The sequence below is a fragment of the Phoenix dactylifera genome, chromosome 7, assembly GCF_009389715.1.
Source record: "Phoenix dactylifera cultivar Barhee BC4 chromosome 7, palm_55x_up_171113_PBpolish2nd_filt_p, whole genome shotgun sequence".
NCBI classification, from domain to species: Eukaryota; Viridiplantae; Streptophyta; class Magnoliopsida; order Arecales; family Arecaceae; genus Phoenix; species Phoenix dactylifera.
Genome location: NC_052398.1, coordinates 7,781,540 through 7,799,218, shown reverse-complemented (window position 1 = coordinate 7,799,218; position 17,679 = coordinate 7,781,540). Strand labels below are relative to the sequence as shown.

General features: G+C 40.1%; 2 protein-coding genes and 1 pseudogene across 3 annotated transcripts; 1 reads left to right on the top strand and 2 right to left on the bottom strand.

The window, feature by feature from the left end:
• Positions 1 to 1,344: 1,344 nt before the first annotated feature.
• Positions 1,345 to 7,052, bottom strand: LOC120111335 (ubiquitin C-terminal hydrolase 22-like). Of its 2 annotated transcripts, none has more exons than XM_039128176.1 (3): positions 5,606 to 7,052; positions 4,437 to 4,558; positions 1,345 to 2,442 (listed from the first exon to the last, which is right to left on the bottom strand). In XM_039128176.1, the coding sequence occupies exons 1-3, from the start codon at positions 6,541 to 6,543 to the stop codon at positions 1,673 to 1,675; spliced, it is 1,830 nt and encodes a 609-aa protein (XP_038984104.1). In that variant the 5' UTR covers positions 6,544 to 7,052; the 3' UTR covers positions 1,345 to 1,672. The 2 variants fall into 2 exon arrangements, with proteins under 2 accessions (XP_038984104.1, XP_038984105.1); XM_039128177.1 differs by having other exon boundaries at positions 1,345 to 2,439.
• Positions 7,053 to 8,685: 1,633 nt separating this feature from the next.
• On the top strand, positions 8,686 to 14,101 carry LOC103706478 (ER membrane protein complex subunit 7 homolog). The gene is made up of 7 exons (XM_008790583.2): positions 8,686 to 8,915; positions 9,035 to 9,078; positions 11,769 to 11,874; positions 13,109 to 13,172; positions 13,246 to 13,362; positions 13,456 to 13,564; positions 13,703 to 14,101. Exons 1-7 carry the CDS (start codon positions 8,833 to 8,835, stop codon positions 13,789 to 13,791), a joined length of 612 nt encoding a protein of 203 aa, XP_008788805.2. The 5' UTR covers positions 8,686 to 8,832; the 3' UTR covers positions 13,792 to 14,101.
• LOC120111334 lies at positions 10,155 to 17,575 on the bottom strand (annotated as a pseudogene).
• Between the last annotated feature and the right edge of the window lie 104 nt (positions 17,576 to 17,679).

Below are 17,679 nucleotides of genomic sequence, written 5' to 3'. Positions count from 1 at the left end.
TGGTGACTTGTGGGCGGATTTTATTATTCCTATCCTTCAAATACTATTACTAGTTTACTGCTAAATAACCATTTGTTGTATTTTTCTATTTTTCAGTATACAAAAGAGAAGAGATATGATTAAGAAAATTGGGTGTTTTCTTTTGTGTATATGGTGGAATGGGGCGAGACCCTAGAATAAGAGAAACACACGGAAATAAGCAGAAAAGAGAGGGCCCCCAACCCCTTACACCTTAAAAAAAAAAAAAGGGAATTCCCTGACAAACGACAACAACCTTTAACCAGAACGATGGAGAAAAGTGAGAATTATGAACCACGGTAGAAGGAAGAGATGATGCCAAACTTGCAAAAGCATCAGCTACATGACTGACTTCTTTGAAGAAAAGGAATGGAGCTTGTCCAAAGTTCTCCGAGGTAAGGGGGGACGACAGAGTCTAATGTTGATATGAGAAAACCCAGGTGAACGACAGAGTAGTTTCAACTCTTATATATACATAACCAGCTTGACCCAAAGTACAGGTTGGTCTGGGTCTGCTACATATTAACCCAATCCAAGTGGCACCCTGCTAATGCACTGAACGCATAGAAAATAAAAGAAAAATGAAATCAAAGCATAGAGAATAGAGATTATTATTCACTTCCAATTCCTTGATCCACTGCCTATCGAACATTTGTCTCTTAAAAATCATCATTCAGCTTCTTCTGCAAATGAATACAGTTCACACGAGACACAATTTTGTGTATACGATCCCAAGAGGCGAAGAACCAAATTTGACTAGCATGCATAGAAAGATTTCTTATACTTCGATGAAAAAACTGGTGTAGAATACCTCAGAACAGCAGCTAACACCATGTCAAAGGTCGCTTAATATCATGTACTGCTAACTGCAAACAGGGACATAACCATCCCCAATTATCCGGCAAGACAAATAGTCTGAAATATTTACCTGGAATGGATCTTCGAAGCAGCTTTGTTCGAATGTCGAACACTTCTTGATACCATTTTCCTTCAAGTGCCGTCATCATAGTCTCCTCTTCAGACAAACCATTGATATTGTACATCGAGGATAGGAAATCAGTAAATTCTTTATGGTATAACTGGCTAAAAATTAGAGACACCATAAAGGAACAGAAAACTAGTTAAATACTCAATTTAAAATTCCTGAGTGATAATTTTAGCATCAGTTCTGTCCATCAAGCAGACAGAAATGAGAACTCATAACATCAAATTCTCAAAAATGGACAGGCAATGGACCACGTTAACGAACTGCAACAGAGCACATCCAAGCTTCATATAATTTGATGATTTGTGTCAGGAAAAAAAAAGTCAAACAAAGATATCATGAACTGCTGTCACAAATTCATAGCAAACTACTTATTTATGATCATAGAAACAAGTGTCCAATTGTTGGAAGGAACACCTCAAAAATTTAGGTTCCCTTTAATCTTGAAAGGCAGTTAGAATATACTACAAAAAGATCAAATCCATCACATTTGTCGTGCTGTACTAGTGATTGACGACTCATTGGTTAAAAAAGACAGATTGAACAAATAACTAAATGTATCTATTTCAGTTGTATAAACTGGTCAAGTATATGACTTCAAGATTCAAAAACCTTGGCACTCTCTTGTTCCAGCAGGAGTATTTTTACTACCGCCATTCCAAAGATAATTCATGAGGCAAACACATGCTGGCTTGCTCTGTAGTAGAGTATTTTCTGTACATAGAACAGCATATATGCCTGTGAAGCTCTCACGATACTTTCACTGACGTGAGAGACCCATGCATCATCACATTTATACCATTGATTATTGAGCCGCAGATAAGTTATGTAATGGCCGCCTTCTAGTTTACCACTGTGCGTCAGCACCGCAAATAATTCAAACTCTGAAGCCAGGTCAGTAGATGCATCTGAATCATCCCCATCAAAAGCAAATATGCGGTTGCCATATCTAGCCCTCAAGATGGAAGATGAGAGGTACGGGCCCATGTCAAGAGAAAACGGGAAGTGCAGATGGCGGTCGACCTTTCTTGACATATTCCTAATTAAGGAGTGTTCAAATCTCTTAATGTGAAAGCAAGTGACCAATGGAATCTTTCTAATGGACATCTGTTTCAAGGATTCTTGCCTCGCTCGACAGTTTTCACAGAAGAATTTCTGATCAGCTCCTAATTTTTCTGGCCTCGTAAAGTGCTCCAAACATCCCATGAGGGTGGAAATTCCATAGGCTTGGCTTGTTAACATCGATTCTGTGTCACTCTCGCATGTTTGAAGTTTCGAGGTAGCTATCTGCACAGCATCCCGGCTAGAATCCAAGTCCAGGGAGATGTCCACACAGGGGTCATAAGTGGTAGATGTGAACCCACAGATAGTACAAGTGACATCAGATCTCAAGATACCAGAGAACACTTTATGAGCAATGCAACAGTCCCCATTGCCTACTGCACAAACATAGCATAGATTAGAAAGTCTGACCAAGGAATTTTAAACAGGGAACCTCAGTTACAATGTATTGATACAGGCATTTTCCATGCAATAATAAACAGGCAATTGAAAAACATTTATGGATGGTCAGAATGGTAGACTACAAATCTCTTCTAAGGAATTCCAGATTCATCTATCAAATGAAGTTGGCAACAGAGATAATAGTCAGGGTCTGAATGGGATATACTTACTACAACAATCATAGGCTAAAGTCCCACAACATCCATGAATCAGGAAAACTCAATAATACCAGGAGTTCTGCAAGACGTATCGATAATTTCTGAGTTACATGCAACTCCATATAACACGTGGAAGGGTTGATCCGTATCACACGTTACTGTGCTGTGCAAAGTTCCTTTATAGCATGAATTGCTTTGGTGGAGTATTTTGTAGAAATTCTAATGGGCATGCAAATGAGAGCACAGGTGTTTTTGTAGATGTCCTGAATTGTCCTGAATTGCTGGTGATTCAACATTTATAACCAAATTTCCCACCTCAAAAAGTTCGGAACAGTTTGATGAATTATTATACAGGCTTATACAACACTACTTCTAGTACATTCGTGTCCAAATTCGATCTTTTTACTTCTTTTAGCTCTCTGGTCCTTCTTATCGCTATGCTACGCATTCATAGACATAATGAAAGGAAAGCATACAAAGGAACGGTCCCCAGTTTTTAGTTTCACTTACAAGTACGTAGAATACATAAAATAAAAAAATAAATAAAAAAAACTTAGGTGAACATCAAGAAAAGGAAGACATGCATGCAAGTTAAAATTGTAAGTCAGATAGATTTAAGGGACACAACCCTCTCCCCTTACTTTTATCGACATAACAGGTTGTCTAGAATCTTAAAATGTTACATATTTGCAAGTCTAGAGATATATTGCAGGCAATCTTTATCTGGTTTGGCTTTATAGTTTCTCCTCAGCCATTTTATTCCTGTCAAGGGCAAAGTCCTTCATCAGTCCCTCAATAGAAAATATTAAGTTGAAATTCAGTTTGTAGATTAACTTTTATTTTATAGTAGCCTCATAACCTTTCAAGATTGAGAGACTGTAGATTGCAATATCTTCATGGCCTAAGCATATTAACATTGCTAGGGCCAAGTGTGTGAGTACATGCGCGCGAGAGAGAGAGATAGAGAGAAGCAGCATGGGGCAAAAAATAACTGCTAACAGTCTATTCTAACTCGACTAAAACTAATTGCTGTGTTATAATGGATAATATTATAACCATGCAAACTGATTATTCCACAACTCTTAACATGACTAATCTTTTATGATGGAACTCAACATGCATGTGTATGGGTAATTAAAATAAAATCTCAGTAATTATCATAAACTTTAGATTCAACTACAATTAGTTCTTTAGACCTCCAAACATGATCAAAGTTCGAAGAACATGATACCAGCTTGCTTAGAACTGCACTTGCCACAATGGTTTTCTTACATGTCTAACATTAGGACCAGAAGCACAGAATAATTAACATGGAAGCCAGGCATTCAGATCAACATGGAAGCCAGGCACTTGCCACAATGGTTTTCTTGCATGTCAATGCTAGAGAGGCCACCAGTTTATGCTTTCCCAGATACAGTCATATAATGCCTTATGTGCAGATTATGTCCTGCATAGAAAAAGAAAAGCTACAAATTTATAATTAAGCTCTGCATCCTGCTTATTCATTTTTTTTCTTATTTGTTGAGTTATTACCCTGATAATTGAGTTCTCAATACCAAGGGCACAGCTTAGACTATGAATGATATAAACTCACACATACCAAGCAAAATGACTAAGCTTATTAAACCAAGATTGTTAAGTGGATGGCTTTGTCGACATGAGCATTGAGAACAGAGATTAAGATGTCGACTTGTCAAATGGTTAAGCATAAGCCAAAAGCTGCAGAAAATGCTGAGAGATGGACGAATAAATAAAGTTTTGAAGCATATTACCATGGCTCTGATGTTTGCATTGATCTTGCTCCTTTTCATGGATCCCATCAAGCATGGAAATGAAAAATTCATGTGCATCCTGCTGTTCATAACTAGCAAGATTTGATGCATGTTGCCACCAACTGTGAAAGACAAAGCAATCACCAAAAGTTGATACATTACCATGCTGACATCATAATTTGCTGATTGAAATGCCAAGTGGTGTTATAAGTGTCCATGTGTCCAAGTGTCCAGATACAGCAAAGGAGAACAAAAACACACACAGAATTTGAAGTTTCTGGGTGACACTGCTTATTAGGGTAACATTGGTAATAAGGAGTGTTTGGTTCGTATTTTTATCATCTGACAGATATATACAACAGGTTCTGATACAAGACAAACAGCAAGTTGAGATAGTCCAATCCATCAGATATGCCAAACAAAATGTCTCAAATGTACTATTTAAGATGTAGACTACTTGTGTGAAGTTAGTCCAAATAAAAAAGTCATGCTATTATTCAGGATTTTTGACTTCCAAAAGAGGTGGTACTTTGGAGCTGTTCATGATGCGAACTGTGACATGCAAAGTGTAGAATCTCAAGGGTAGGGTGGGGGTCTACATAAATAAACATAATCAAAGTTTAGTAGCTAATTCTAGGAAGGAAAAGAATATATCAGAAAAAATGATGGAACTTTAGCAAAATCATCGATGCAGATATCCTGTGGCTGAAAAATATGAACAATCAAGCATCAATTATACGTTAGAAAATCTTCATGAACAACTAGAAAAGCAGGAGCAGGTAATTTTCATATAATATTCCTTGAATTTGTGATCAAGCCACAAAACCAGCACCATTTCCATTAAACAGAAACTAATTTGCTCTCTCTCTCTCTCTCTCTCTATCTGCTATCGCTGTGTGACTGCGCGTGTTCTTTTGGTACAAACTCTCTCAACTGTAGCATTGCCAAAAGAAGACATCAGAAAATACGTAAAAAAACCTTCTTGTTCCCATACATACTTAGCCTTCTCTTAAAGGCCTTATCTCTATCTAATGGCGGGAATACCTAATCACAAATCCAGCAACAGTTGAACAAGATTAATCTCCTTCCCTCCAACATTTTTTTTTTGTTTTTAAAAAAATCATCTTGCGGTCTCAAAATTAAAAAAAAAAAAACAAGGAGAGAGATACCTATAAAGAAAATTGGCGGGGCTGAAAGGCTTCCTATCTTCGGAGAAAACGGCCGCGTACATTGTATCAAGATCACAGGCCAAGCACACATGCGACTCTCGGGCCGGATTCTTCCGCTCAACCACATTGCTCTTCTCTTTAATCCCACCCTTCTTCTTGCTCTTCTGCTGGCAAACGTAGCGGTTGTGCCGATCGCTCAAGAAGTAGTTCCTCAGCAGCGGCGTGTGGAGCAGCGCCTGGAGGACCGAGTTCATGAAGCAAGTGTTACCGAGATTATTGATTCCCCTCAGTCCCCTCGGCAGAGAGGAGGGCGAGGAGGCGGAGGAGGAGGGCGAGGAGGTGGTGGTGGTAGTGGAGTTGGCGGTGGTGGTGGTGGAGGAGGCGGAGGATGCGTTGCCTTCTTGGACGAGCAACGGGCTCGATCTCCGCCCAATCACCGCCCGCCCCTTCGGATCCGGCACCCACGGCCGGTACTCCACCCTCCTCCGCTTTGCGCACTTCTCCGGCGGCGGCGGGGGTGGCGGAATCCGGGAACACGATAAGGAGGTGAGGGCGATCACGACGGCGGCGTCGAAATCAGGGTCATAGACCTGATCGCGGCAGGCGGCGCAGAACAGCTCGGCGCGGTCGACGTCGAGGGCGATCTCGTGGCCGGGGCGGAGAGCGGCGTGGTCAGAGACGTGGGCGTGGCAGGAGACGGCAGCGCAGGAGAGGCAGGCGTAGAGGCGCAGGCCACGATGGGCGGCGGCGGGAGGGCAGGAGGCGCAGAAGGGGACCTCGCCAGGGTCGCGGCGGACCTCAGCGCGGCTGGGAGGGCGGGGGCGGAGGCAGCGGTGGAGGGAGCGGAAGGGGGTCCCGCCGCCGCCTGAGCGGTAGGCCGCGAGGTGGGGGCACGGTGGCGGAAGGCGGATGGCGCGAGCGGCGGACGAGGAGGACATGGGAGGCGGATCTGGCCCTCGGATCGGTGGGGCGAGAGGGAGATAAGACTCATCGGTCGGCTCGGGCCGGACCGGACTCGGAATCGGAACTCAGTGAGTCACGTGACGCGGATACTATAAAAAAGAAAGATACTATAATTCAACAGAAAACGCATATGTAGAGAACAAATAAGAATTTTTTTTCGCAAAAAATATAGACTACCATGGAAGAGATTAATGGAAGACAGGTTATGTTTAATCAAAAAAAAAATATTGGAGAAAATAAAATTGTTTTAATAATTTTGTAATTTGGAGCGAGTGAGAGCGAGGGAGGGGGTTGAGGGTGAGTCGACTCGGTGAATAGGAGCACCGGGAGGGCGGGTTGTCGTCGCTGGACTCAGAGGCGGGGGTTTCCCTTTATGCTCTGCTGGGTTTAGAGGCCTTGAGAGAACGAGTACAACGAAGGCTCGTGCCACCGCCAGGGGAGGATTGGCCGTTTGACGCCGAACAGCGGGGAGACGTTGAAGATTGCCGTCACTTTCGTCGCACGTGTGAACCATTTTGGCTGCGGACGAATCCAAGAAGACCTGCAACCTAAGGTGAGCTCCGCATTCCGCGGAGTATTTGTAGACATCTATAGCAGAGCTTCTGCCCCTGTTGTACTCTTTACTTTCTATTAACTTGGCAGGATGTACTTATATTAGAGCTATATGAATTGTCGTTTTCGCCCAAAAAAAATAAAATAACTGGGGAGTATGGGTCCTATGAGGATCCATGTGGGCGTGTGTTTAGTCCCACATCGGTTATTTGCTGGATAGATCTTGGGTACTTATACAGAATCAAAGAACCCAAATAATATCTTTCGACTAGCCATTTTGGGTGAGGTCCTGGGTTATTACAAATGGTATTAGAGCGAACCCGGCCTATAACCTATGGGGAGTATATGAGGACCCGTGCGGGTGTGTGTTTAGTCCCACATCGGTTATTTGCTGGGTAGATCTTGAATACTTATACAAGATCAAAGAACTTAAATAATATCTTCCGGCTAGCCATTTTGAACGAGGTCCTGCGTTGTTACATGTCCATATCACCTACGGAAGGACCATGATGCTACAAGGAAAGTCAAACTTCTGTGTGTACGTGTTTTGGGACAAAAGATTTAGCTTGCTCAAATGTGAATCTTGAGCGAGTAGAGTCCCATTAATAGCAAGACCAGCTTCATGCGCGGGATTCCTGCTTACTAAAATCTACTCAAAATCCAAGTTCAGGTGTTACAAGGCAAAGTTTAAGTGCCTGCTAATCTAGCAAGAGTCTGATGAAAAATATATGACTAAGATTTCTAGCAAGAGTCTGATGAAAATTATATGTCTAACATTTTGGGTTGGTCGGTTGGCCGCTTTTTTCTTTGCTAGGGAAAAGGAGTAACGTACATCTCTGGCAGGTTCATACAAGTATGTAGACGTGCCACTAATGTCAAAAATCAGAAAAAAAGAGGGAGTAGAGGATTGGTAGCATGATTTTTATTGCCTTAGGCTTCCCATTTGATATAACCGATAAATACATTTCTAATGCTGAATACTGGGACTTTCTACTTTAACAAAATTTTAGTTTAGGATGAGATTAGAGCTAATTATGAGCCGGACTTAGGTAAAAAAATAAATAAATTTTAAACAGGTCCGATCTAAAGTCTAATTAAAAATAAATAAAATTTAGACTGGGGTTTCGGCCACTAATCAGTTCTAGATGCGATGAACCTATGATAGGCTTATCTCGCATGACCTTCATCATGGTGGATCAAAAGAAAGCTGAACAATTTTGGGCCAAGTCTTATGTAGTCGAGGCATCACCTAATTATTTTAGCTAATATTTTTTGATATGCAGCTTTTCTTTTTTTTTTTGTTGCTAAAATAGGTATCTCAAATACGGATATATCTAATAAAATTAGAAAATAACAGATCGCCAAGTGCCCTAGGCAACTCTTCTTTCCGGCCCTCAGAGTGGCTAATCACATAAGCAACCATCAAGTTCATGATCCTATTAGCCTTTCTAATTGTATGCTTAGCTTGGAAGGCTATTCTATTTCTCATCAACGTCCAAATGCCTCGAATCAAAGGTAACCCATCCCACCACCGCTCGGAGGTATGCAGCCCTTGTTATTGTTTACAAGGGAAGCACAAACCGAGTACTAAATAATTTTTTATGTATATCTCCCACGTGCCTGGCACGTGAAGAGTATTGGCCGATCTCGTATCAGAATCGCCCCGAAAAAGCCGAAACGGCTCTCCCCGGGAAAGCCGGCTTCCACCGTGAATGATGAAGAGATCCGCGGAGATCATCGCATTTCTTCTTCTTTTCTCCTGCGTTCTTCCGTCCGCCCTCGCTGGTCCCTCCGGGTACCCTCTTTTTCTTCCCCTCCCCCTCTTCTTCGTTCCCTTAAACCCTAATTTAGCCCTCTTTTCCCCCTTCTTTAACTTTTTATGTATTTTTTTTGTTTTTCCTTATAATTTGGCAGCCCTGGCGATGGGTACACCATTGCAGGTCATGTGAAGTTGGAAGGTGAGATTCCCCTTTTTTCATATTTTTTCCTTATTAACTGCGTTCTGACACGGCTTGATGAGGTCGAGCCCTAAGCGGCACAGATTGTTCCATAATATTACACCAAGATGGAGCTAAAAAGTCTTACAAGGTTTTAATTTGATGTGAAAATTGATTTGGTGATCGACAATGTCGGAAAATTCTTGCTTCTGAAGCTTGCTGCTTGCTTGAGTTTGGATGCCGGGTAATGTTTATCGCAGTACCAAATTCCATCTCTTGGAATATTGTCGATTATTCAACATAAAGCTGGGGGAAAAAGTTTGAATCTTGCCTGGAGTTTATGGAGGAAACTAGGATTAGGACATCATTCACCAAGTCTTTTCTTTGATGGGTCTTGCGATAGCTTGCCATATTTGATTCATCGTGGACACGTTCACTTGTAGATCTGTATGTCTGAAGGTAGTTTGTAAGCTGCTTTGGGGCGCCTTTGCTTTATCAATGGTATCATTGGCCACTTGTAAGCGTTGATGGGTCATGGTCTTCTTCAGTACAACTACAATCTCTTGCTTGGTCTTAAAAGAAAAAGAAAAAAAAAATCGAAAACTTAGTAAACTCATAAGTTATTATGGACTGAGATCTTTCTTTTCTTTTTCCTTTAAAAAAAAGAGTTTGACTTAGATTCATAACGGTTTATGTTCAAGAATTGTGTTTCTTTATGACCGTTTGTCAAGAAATTCATTTATATTGACTATTTCTCATATTCTCATAACAGTTTTCCCATTTTGTGGTAGGGATGTAATTTATTACCTGGAATATTCCATGTTATCGACTCGTACAGTAGTCTGAAAGTTTTTCAAGATAGTTTTTCACATTGGCATACCAGATTGTGCGACTGAGTTTCATGCAAATTATCTTGTGCTTTTAGACTCTGTACTTTTAACTATAAGATTCTTGCATCACATCCATTTCATTCTTGGGTTTGAATAAATCTCTCAGTTTATCCTAGAATTTTTCTGCTTGCTTGTTCCAACATTTTGAAGACCTTGCTTTCTTGATGTTTCTTGATGCTTTGTGGAGCTATGAAGAGACAATGGCTGCACTGTTGGCGAAATGGTGGCCAAGAAAACTATATTACAGAAATGGAAATTTTAACTAATTAATTTCATACGAAATTGAAAACCATGATGATTTATAGAGATGTGTTGGAACTACCATATATTTGCCACATATGCCTCTGAGTTATTATGGAAATCTTTTACAGGTAAGTGTGTTTGGTCAGTATGTGGGTATAAAGAGGGTCAATACACAAAAGATCGGATTTGCATAAGTTAGAATGATAAGGTGGACGAAAGGTAAGGATAGGGAGAGCTTAGGTGTAAGCTATTATCCAAAAGGTAGTTTAGTAGTTGCACCTCAACGGAGATGGAGATTAGACTAAGATGATTACAAGTACTTGTGGTGACTGTGAGCGATGGTGAGGATCTTTCTGAGCGGTGCAAGAAGAGGAGTCTGCTGGTAGGAATTAAGTGATCAGAGTACATGATTGTACAGTGTGAAGTATCTAATAAGAAAATTTACTATTGCAGCAGATCAATGTTGGATTAAGGAGAAAGCAATAAGAAGGCTGAGGTAAGGTATTCTGATGCAGCGTAAGATTGCTTAATTAACTTGGAGTTGTTATGAGCGACAAAGCAAATAGATCATAGACAGAGGAATTAGGCAGCTGCTTGGAGTCAGTTATTCGTTGAAACCTTCTCAATTTAGAGATGCCTCAATGATAATTGTGACCCTGCGAAATTGTAAATTCACAAAATTAGAAAGAATTGAACGTGAAATACTAAATCGATCTATACTTTTGATTGTCTTTCACATTTTCCATTCTTAATTTTTTTCGATAATTTTATGTAGATCGTTTACCTAAGATTATGAAGTCAGCAAGTAACTAAAACCTTTTCATGTAGCTAGGGCTTCAGGGAGGTTCGATCCATGTTCCCAATTTAGGATTGCAGCCTTTTGTTTTACAATAATATTCTTGATGGTAGTATTAATGGTTTACAAGGGGCGATACATGCAAAGCCAGGATGATAAAGTCAACATAACATGCAAAACTAGGATGATAAAGTGAACATACCTTAGGTATATAAGAATACTCTATAGGGATGATGGGGTTACTCTCAATAACTCATCACTAGTTCATTTTATGGATATCAATGAGGTTTCTTAGCTGGGATTCCATGCACATATCGAAAGATCAGGTCATAATTTACTATAATTCTTAATCTGTCTAGTTATGACCTAATACTTTTTAAGCACCATAAACAGATAACGTAGACTTATGTCAAAACCTCTTTCTTGTGTCTTGTTGAAACTGGATAAAAATTTCCTGTGTTGTTCAATGGGACATGTCTTGTGGTTTGATTACTGAATTTGGCTGTTGACGTTATTCTATGTAACTACCCTACTCTGAACAATCACCAATATAAGTTGAGTTAGCTTGGTCAGTATATCATATGGATGTTTTATAGAAATTTGTCTTCTCTCATGTCATTTGAAATGGCCAATATTGGCTATTTTTGTTTATTAGCTCCTAAAACAAATTAGCTCTTGTTAATTGATTTGTATTTTTTGGATACTCTGAATGTTAATTTTTATGGTAAAATTTTTCCCTGGAAGTTATTTCTGTGTTTCTTATTACTAGCCATTTTTGACAGGTGCGACATCCAAAGGTTTTACTCCTATGGAAAAGTCAAATTCAAAAGTGATACTTAATGGTGGTCAGAGGGTCACTTTTCTCAGGGCAGATGGTTATTTTTCATTGTATCCTATGTTCACTATCTTTTAATGCTTTTAGTTTGCAAATATAGACTCCATAAAGTTTTTGCTTCATTTGTAGAATTTTGATATTTATATGTCTGCATATTGCATGAAGTTGAAAGCTTTCATAATAATGTATGCATTGCTTGCTTGTGATTTCTTGCAACATAAATGTTCAATAGAAGCTAGCCCGAAGTAATAGGTTCAATTCATGACCATGTCTTATTCAGAAATGATGTAGAAGAAATTTGTGATAAAAGATAATAGAATGAAAGGCTTTTTTTTTTTTTTATTAAAGCAAGTGAACTTGGGTAAAGAATAAGATGCCAACATGAAAATAAAATGAAACTAGAGGACCTTGTCTTATATCAAATCATTGTTTTCATTATTGTATATAGTTCACATAAATGTGCACCGAAGTGAGTATGTTATCACATATAGGGTTTCATATGTACAAAATCCTGTTCATTTTAGTATTGGTAGATTTTTTTTTGTGTTAGCTTGCTTGAAATTTCAGCATACTGAATATAATTTTTTTTCCCTTTTCAAGTTACATGTCGAAGTACTATATCAAAATAGGTTCTAAAAATAAGTTCTAAAATAAGTGCAGAAGTTTATACATATATGTATATATATGTACATATATATATATATATATATATATATGCATATTATATATATGTATCTTTTATTCTCTGTATGTTTACTTAATTACTTTTGATTATTGACTTAGTGTTATCTACTTATATGAGCCTTATTTAGTTTTTTATATATCTAGAATGCCTGCATATGCACTCACATACTGCATACAGTGTATGTCATACTCTCAGCAGGTCACAATTACAGCCACTTTTGAAAACTTTTGCTAGCACAAAAGCCAGCATTTAAATAGCAGAATATAATTTTAAACCAGAAAACTTATGCTCTTGCAAAATGCTGATGGTCAAGGACCTTTTTTATTACTATTTTTTCTGGGAAAGTTACAATGTTTGAATGTTAAAAGAGACTGAACAGGTAAGCAAGTATGTAATTGCTTGCATTACTCTAATAAAAGAGCAATATCACAAATAATATCATTTGCAATATGCTTTCCATTATGATGTTTAAAGAAAATTTTAGGCTTGGTCTGGAAGAATATTTATAAGGAATATTTATAAGAATGCATCTACCATTTGTTTGGAATGGTCTTTCTCTGGTCTTGCCAGGGCTTTGTAATTCTTTGACCTATTTACTTGAGCCACAATGTGCCAGCTGGGACTCATCTTATTGAAGTGTCTGCAATGGGTTATTTCTTTTCTCCGGTAATTTCTCTTTTTATCGCCGAGTCTGAATTGATGAAAACCATGGCCTGATTTCCCATTTCGATTTTGTCAGGTACGGATTGATATTAGTTCCAGAAATCCTGGTAAGATCCAGGCTGCACTGACAGAGAATAGGAGGGTTCTGCATGAGCTAGTTTTAGAGCCTTTAAGAGAAGAGCAGTATTATGAGGTAGAAAGACTATTGAAAGCTATGCTACTTTCATCTCTTATTATTTTCTTCTAATTCCTTGCTGTTGTTATCGTTTTTGTCGTCATCTTGCAGATAAGAGAACCTTTTTCCCTAATGTCTCTATTGAAAAGTCCCATGGGTTTGATGGTGGGTTTTATGGTGTTAGTGGTGTTCCTCATGCCGAAGTTGATGGAGAATATGGGTAATATTCTACTAGTATAATCGGCTGCATTCTAATTTCCTGAATAATCCACACATGATGCATTGCCTGTGACCCATGATCAGATTCCATTTCTATTTGCTGTTCAACAGTGTGCGACTTTTCTTGTGTTGTTAACAGATCCAGAAGAAATGAGAAGAGCCCAAGAGGAGATGAGGGCGCAAGGGGTACCTTCTCTCTCCAACTTGTTGCCTGGAAGGAGCAGCTAAATTGCAGGATTTTGTGGGACTCGAACAAGGCTGTGCCAGTGATTAGCTACCTGAATGCTTAGGAAGAAATGGTGAGGCCTTGGAACATTTTCTTTTAATCAAAATGGAAGTTTTAATGCTGTTGTTCTTGCGTGTAATCACAATTAATGCCAGTGGCTCGCCATTTGTTTTATGAAGTTGATAGGAATGATACACTGATAACTGATTGATCATGACAAAACATAGATTAGAAACTATGCAAAACTTGAGGATTTTTTGCACAAAGTGATTCTGAAAGTGAGAGTGATTGCTTTACCAAATATTGTTGTTATTAGATAAGTGCTGTGCATTGTTTTGATTCAAATCAGTCAGGTATTACATTGGACAATGAATATCTCATATCGATGATCCGTGCTATTAGATATGATCTTACTATATCGAAATTACTTGCATACTAAAAATCATATGATTTGGAGATTCTTAGTCCATGCATCAAACCAGGGTATGCCGGGCAGAGACCGGTACCGGATCAGTGTGGGATCCGGTACCGAGAGCTTTTCATTGAAAACCGACCGATACGACTATCGTATAGGTACGGAAACGGTATGTACTGGTTGGGCCGGCACCGGTACGCCGGCCGCACTGGCACGGTGGATCTTTGCATCAAACGATCAAAAAATTGAACTGTCTAAATAAAATAAAATTATATATATATATAATGTTTTTTTTTAATTACATAATTTTTGTAAGCAATTTATCGGTAGTAGATCATATCCAACGGTTTGGATTATCGATGTGAGATTCTCATTGTTAAATTGAGATCCGACTGGATCTGAGTAGAGATCTATTTGGGTGCAACCAAGAATAAGAACATCATATGTGGCCATAAAATGAGTAAAATGGAACTTGAAGATTAGACAAGAACGAAGCAAAGGACAACAAGAAGGAAGAGATCGCGGAATCTTGCACTTTGAGAATCAAAATCACACAGCCTGAACTTCGGGAACCAATGGGACCCCATAAAAAAAAATCAATGCTAACTGTACGCTACCACACTTGCTGGATGTTAAAGGAATACATCCAATTCGCTGAAGGTTGCAATTAATTGGTTATTTTATATGGGGTACGACAATGATGAAGTGAGAGAATAGGAGATACCGGCCATCGGCCCACGCTGCTGGACCAGGAGCTGGTGTATGTCCTTCACGATATCAAACACCGGCACCAGGTTGTGCCAGTTTGAGTGCATTCCTTGAGAATTTCTTCAGCTCGTCTCTGTCAGGGCAAACCACCGAGCAACAAGGCTGGCTGTTTCCTTGGGGCTTTTTGGAGAATAGTCCAGCTCCATTATCTACTACATATGGGATATTTCCAACCTCTGCAAGACCAGAATGAGACCCAAGGCTAGAGTCATCTTTCCAAGGAGTAAATGCAGATGGTCTTGTACTTTGGTTTTTATGAAGTTTGAGATACAGATATGCATGCATACACTTGTGTACAGATTCATGCATCATGATACATCATCGATAACTTCATTTTCTTTCTTTTTTTCTTTTTTTTTTGGATGGAAATAGCTTCATTCTGTAAATACCAGTCTTGTTACAATTCTCCCATGCACTTAGGAACATGGCAGCTAGCTAACACCAATCTTGTTGATTTAGATAAAGAAGGAAACTACCATGAGCTGGAGAAAGACCTCAGAAATTAGAAGAAACACAAGCCAGCAGATTCAGACTCCAACAAGTAGTTTGAATAAGAGGCCTATCTATGGCATATAGCCCTTTTAATGGAGAACATGTCAATAGGGACTTAATGAGGTTGGAAATGAAACAGAGATGGCAGGGACAGTAGGAAGTAAACACTGACCTGTCCAGGTATGAAGTCAATTGAGGATAATAGGAAGTCCCCTGATCAATGCTCAGCAATTGTACCAGGCCCCTGCCTACAAACACAAGAGCACATTGAAGCCATCTGAAAAAAAAACTCCTTAGCAGACTGATCTGGACATCAAGGAAACCATGTACCTTTGTTATGATACAATCCACAAGCACCCATCCATTTCTCCATCTGGGTCTCAAATCCTCTAACTGACAACAGAGGCAATATTGAACAGCTCTCAACAAACAAAAGCTTAAAATGTACTAACAATGCAGGCTTGTTAATTATTATCTCAGACCAGCTACACCACCTTCACAGGGACCCTCCACTTAATTGACTGCAATGTGGAACTCAGTATCTGGTTGCGGCCACATACGGCAACAATCTGCCCTATAGGTTTGCCGAGCTCTTCATCAAACAGGGCTTCTCCTAAAGCCATTGCAGTCTTCTTGACTGGACCCATTCCTCACCACCTCCCATCAGTAGAACTGCAGGCAAATGAGGGTCCATCTCCAGTTCTTCTCTCAAATCAATCCTGTAATAAATTAGGATTCAAATTCTTTTCAGCAGAGTGAAAACTGAAAGAGGTGCAATATCAGCACTCTACGCTTTGGCCATGGCACAAACCTTGTTTAAAACTGCACGACAGAAGGATGGTCGAATCGGCAAACCAAAGACACGGATCTGAGAAGGCTTTAGGCCTTCTAACAAAGCCCTGTTCGACACCTCCTCCGAAGGGCAATAGCATCTGTTCACACCAGCATGGAACCTGAAATGCATTGCAGTATTTTATTGCTTGGAGATCATAAGAAGGGAGCTTATGTTTTTGAGACTGTCGAAGGAAAACACAGCGGACACACGAGGTGGTAGCACGGTTTGAACAGAGCTAAGATTCCACCGGAGTGGTTCGGGTTCGAAATGCACAGACGTCGATTAAATGCGGAGATCGGTTGCCCCCCTCCTGATTTGTCTGATGGAGTCGCCATCTGGTCCGCTGGTACTTAGGTAGTGCTGATGTGACGTACTCATACGTGGGGCAATCCACGGGTGAGAGGGTATGAGTAAAACTTGTTTACCCACATCGAACATTCTTCAGCGAAAGGAGGCTCAGTGGGAGTTGCTACGCGGGTGAGGTCTTCCTCCCCCCCCCCCCCCCCCCCCCCCCCCCCCCCCCCCTCTTTCCTTTTTTTTTTTTTTTTTTTTTAGCAACAAAAAAAAAAAAAAAGGAAAACACAGCGGCGATCATATTTTCAGATGAGAAGTCGAACATACCACGTCGGGTGGCAGGTGTTGAGGTCCGTGATGACAGTGACAAAAACGACTCTCTGGCTCTGCCATTTGAGAACCCATAGAGGTATGTGCTGCATGAGGGGATGCACGCTTATGATAATGTCTGGCTTGTACTTCATCAGACCAGCCTCCACCTTCCTTCACTCACAAAAATCAAACAACTTAGAACCAGAAATGATCCACACCCCACCCTTTTGCTGCCATCTCCATTAAAGTCCAATAGAGAATAAGAACACGAGCGGTATAGAGTTTTCCTTCTCTTATCCAATGGAGCATCACTTGTGGAATATTATATGGAAAATCCCGAAAGTTTCGAGACTTCGGTGTCAACTGGTAGCGGCACTGAGCAGAGAACTACTACACTATGAACAGAAGAAGAACAAGAAAGAGAGGCCATACCTAGCATAGAAGGCAGCAAGGGCGGCGAGATAGGAGCAATGAACCCAACGAGGATAGGTGCTATGGAAAGCGACCTTCCAGAGGGAGACATGCTTCGTCATGAACTTGTAGGCCCTCTCCATGTCGTTCAGCGGCCAACCCGCATGCTCTTTGCCCAAGTCCTTCACAAAGACCTGTGAATCCAAGCAAGAAAAATGGTAAACCAAGCACGTGAAACCCAAAAGATACATGAAAAGGTGGATTAAGAAACATCCTAACTTTTTCTCATGCATGATAGGGAGGCAATATGCCATCCGATATCGTCTAGAATTCCTTCAAGAAATCAAGCATATATATATCGAG

Coding starts and splice junctions, on each gene's coding strand:
- LOC120111335 (XM_039128176.1), bottom strand. CDS start 6,543: ATGTCCTCCTCGTCCGCCGCTCGCGCCATCCGCCTTCCGCCACCGTGC. Junction 4,559..5,605: donor CCCGCCAATTTTCTTTATAG/GTATCTCTCTCC, acceptor TGTCTTTCACAG/TTGGTGGCAACATGCATCAA. Junction 2,443..4,436: donor ATGCAAACATCAGAGCCATG/GTAATATGCTTC, acceptor ATGTTTGTGCAG/TAGGCAATGGGGACTGTTGC.
- LOC103706478 (XM_008790583.2), top strand. CDS start 8,833: ATGATGAAGAGATCCGCGGAGATCATCGCATTTCTTCTTCTTTTCTCC. Junction 11,875..13,108: donor GCAGATGGTTATTTTTCATT/GTATCCTATGTT, acceptor TATTTACTTGAG/CCACAATGTGCCAGCTGGGA. Junction 13,565..13,702: donor GAAGTTGATGGAGAATATGG/GTAATATTCTAC, acceptor TGTTGTTAACAG/ATCCAGAAGAAATGAGAAGA.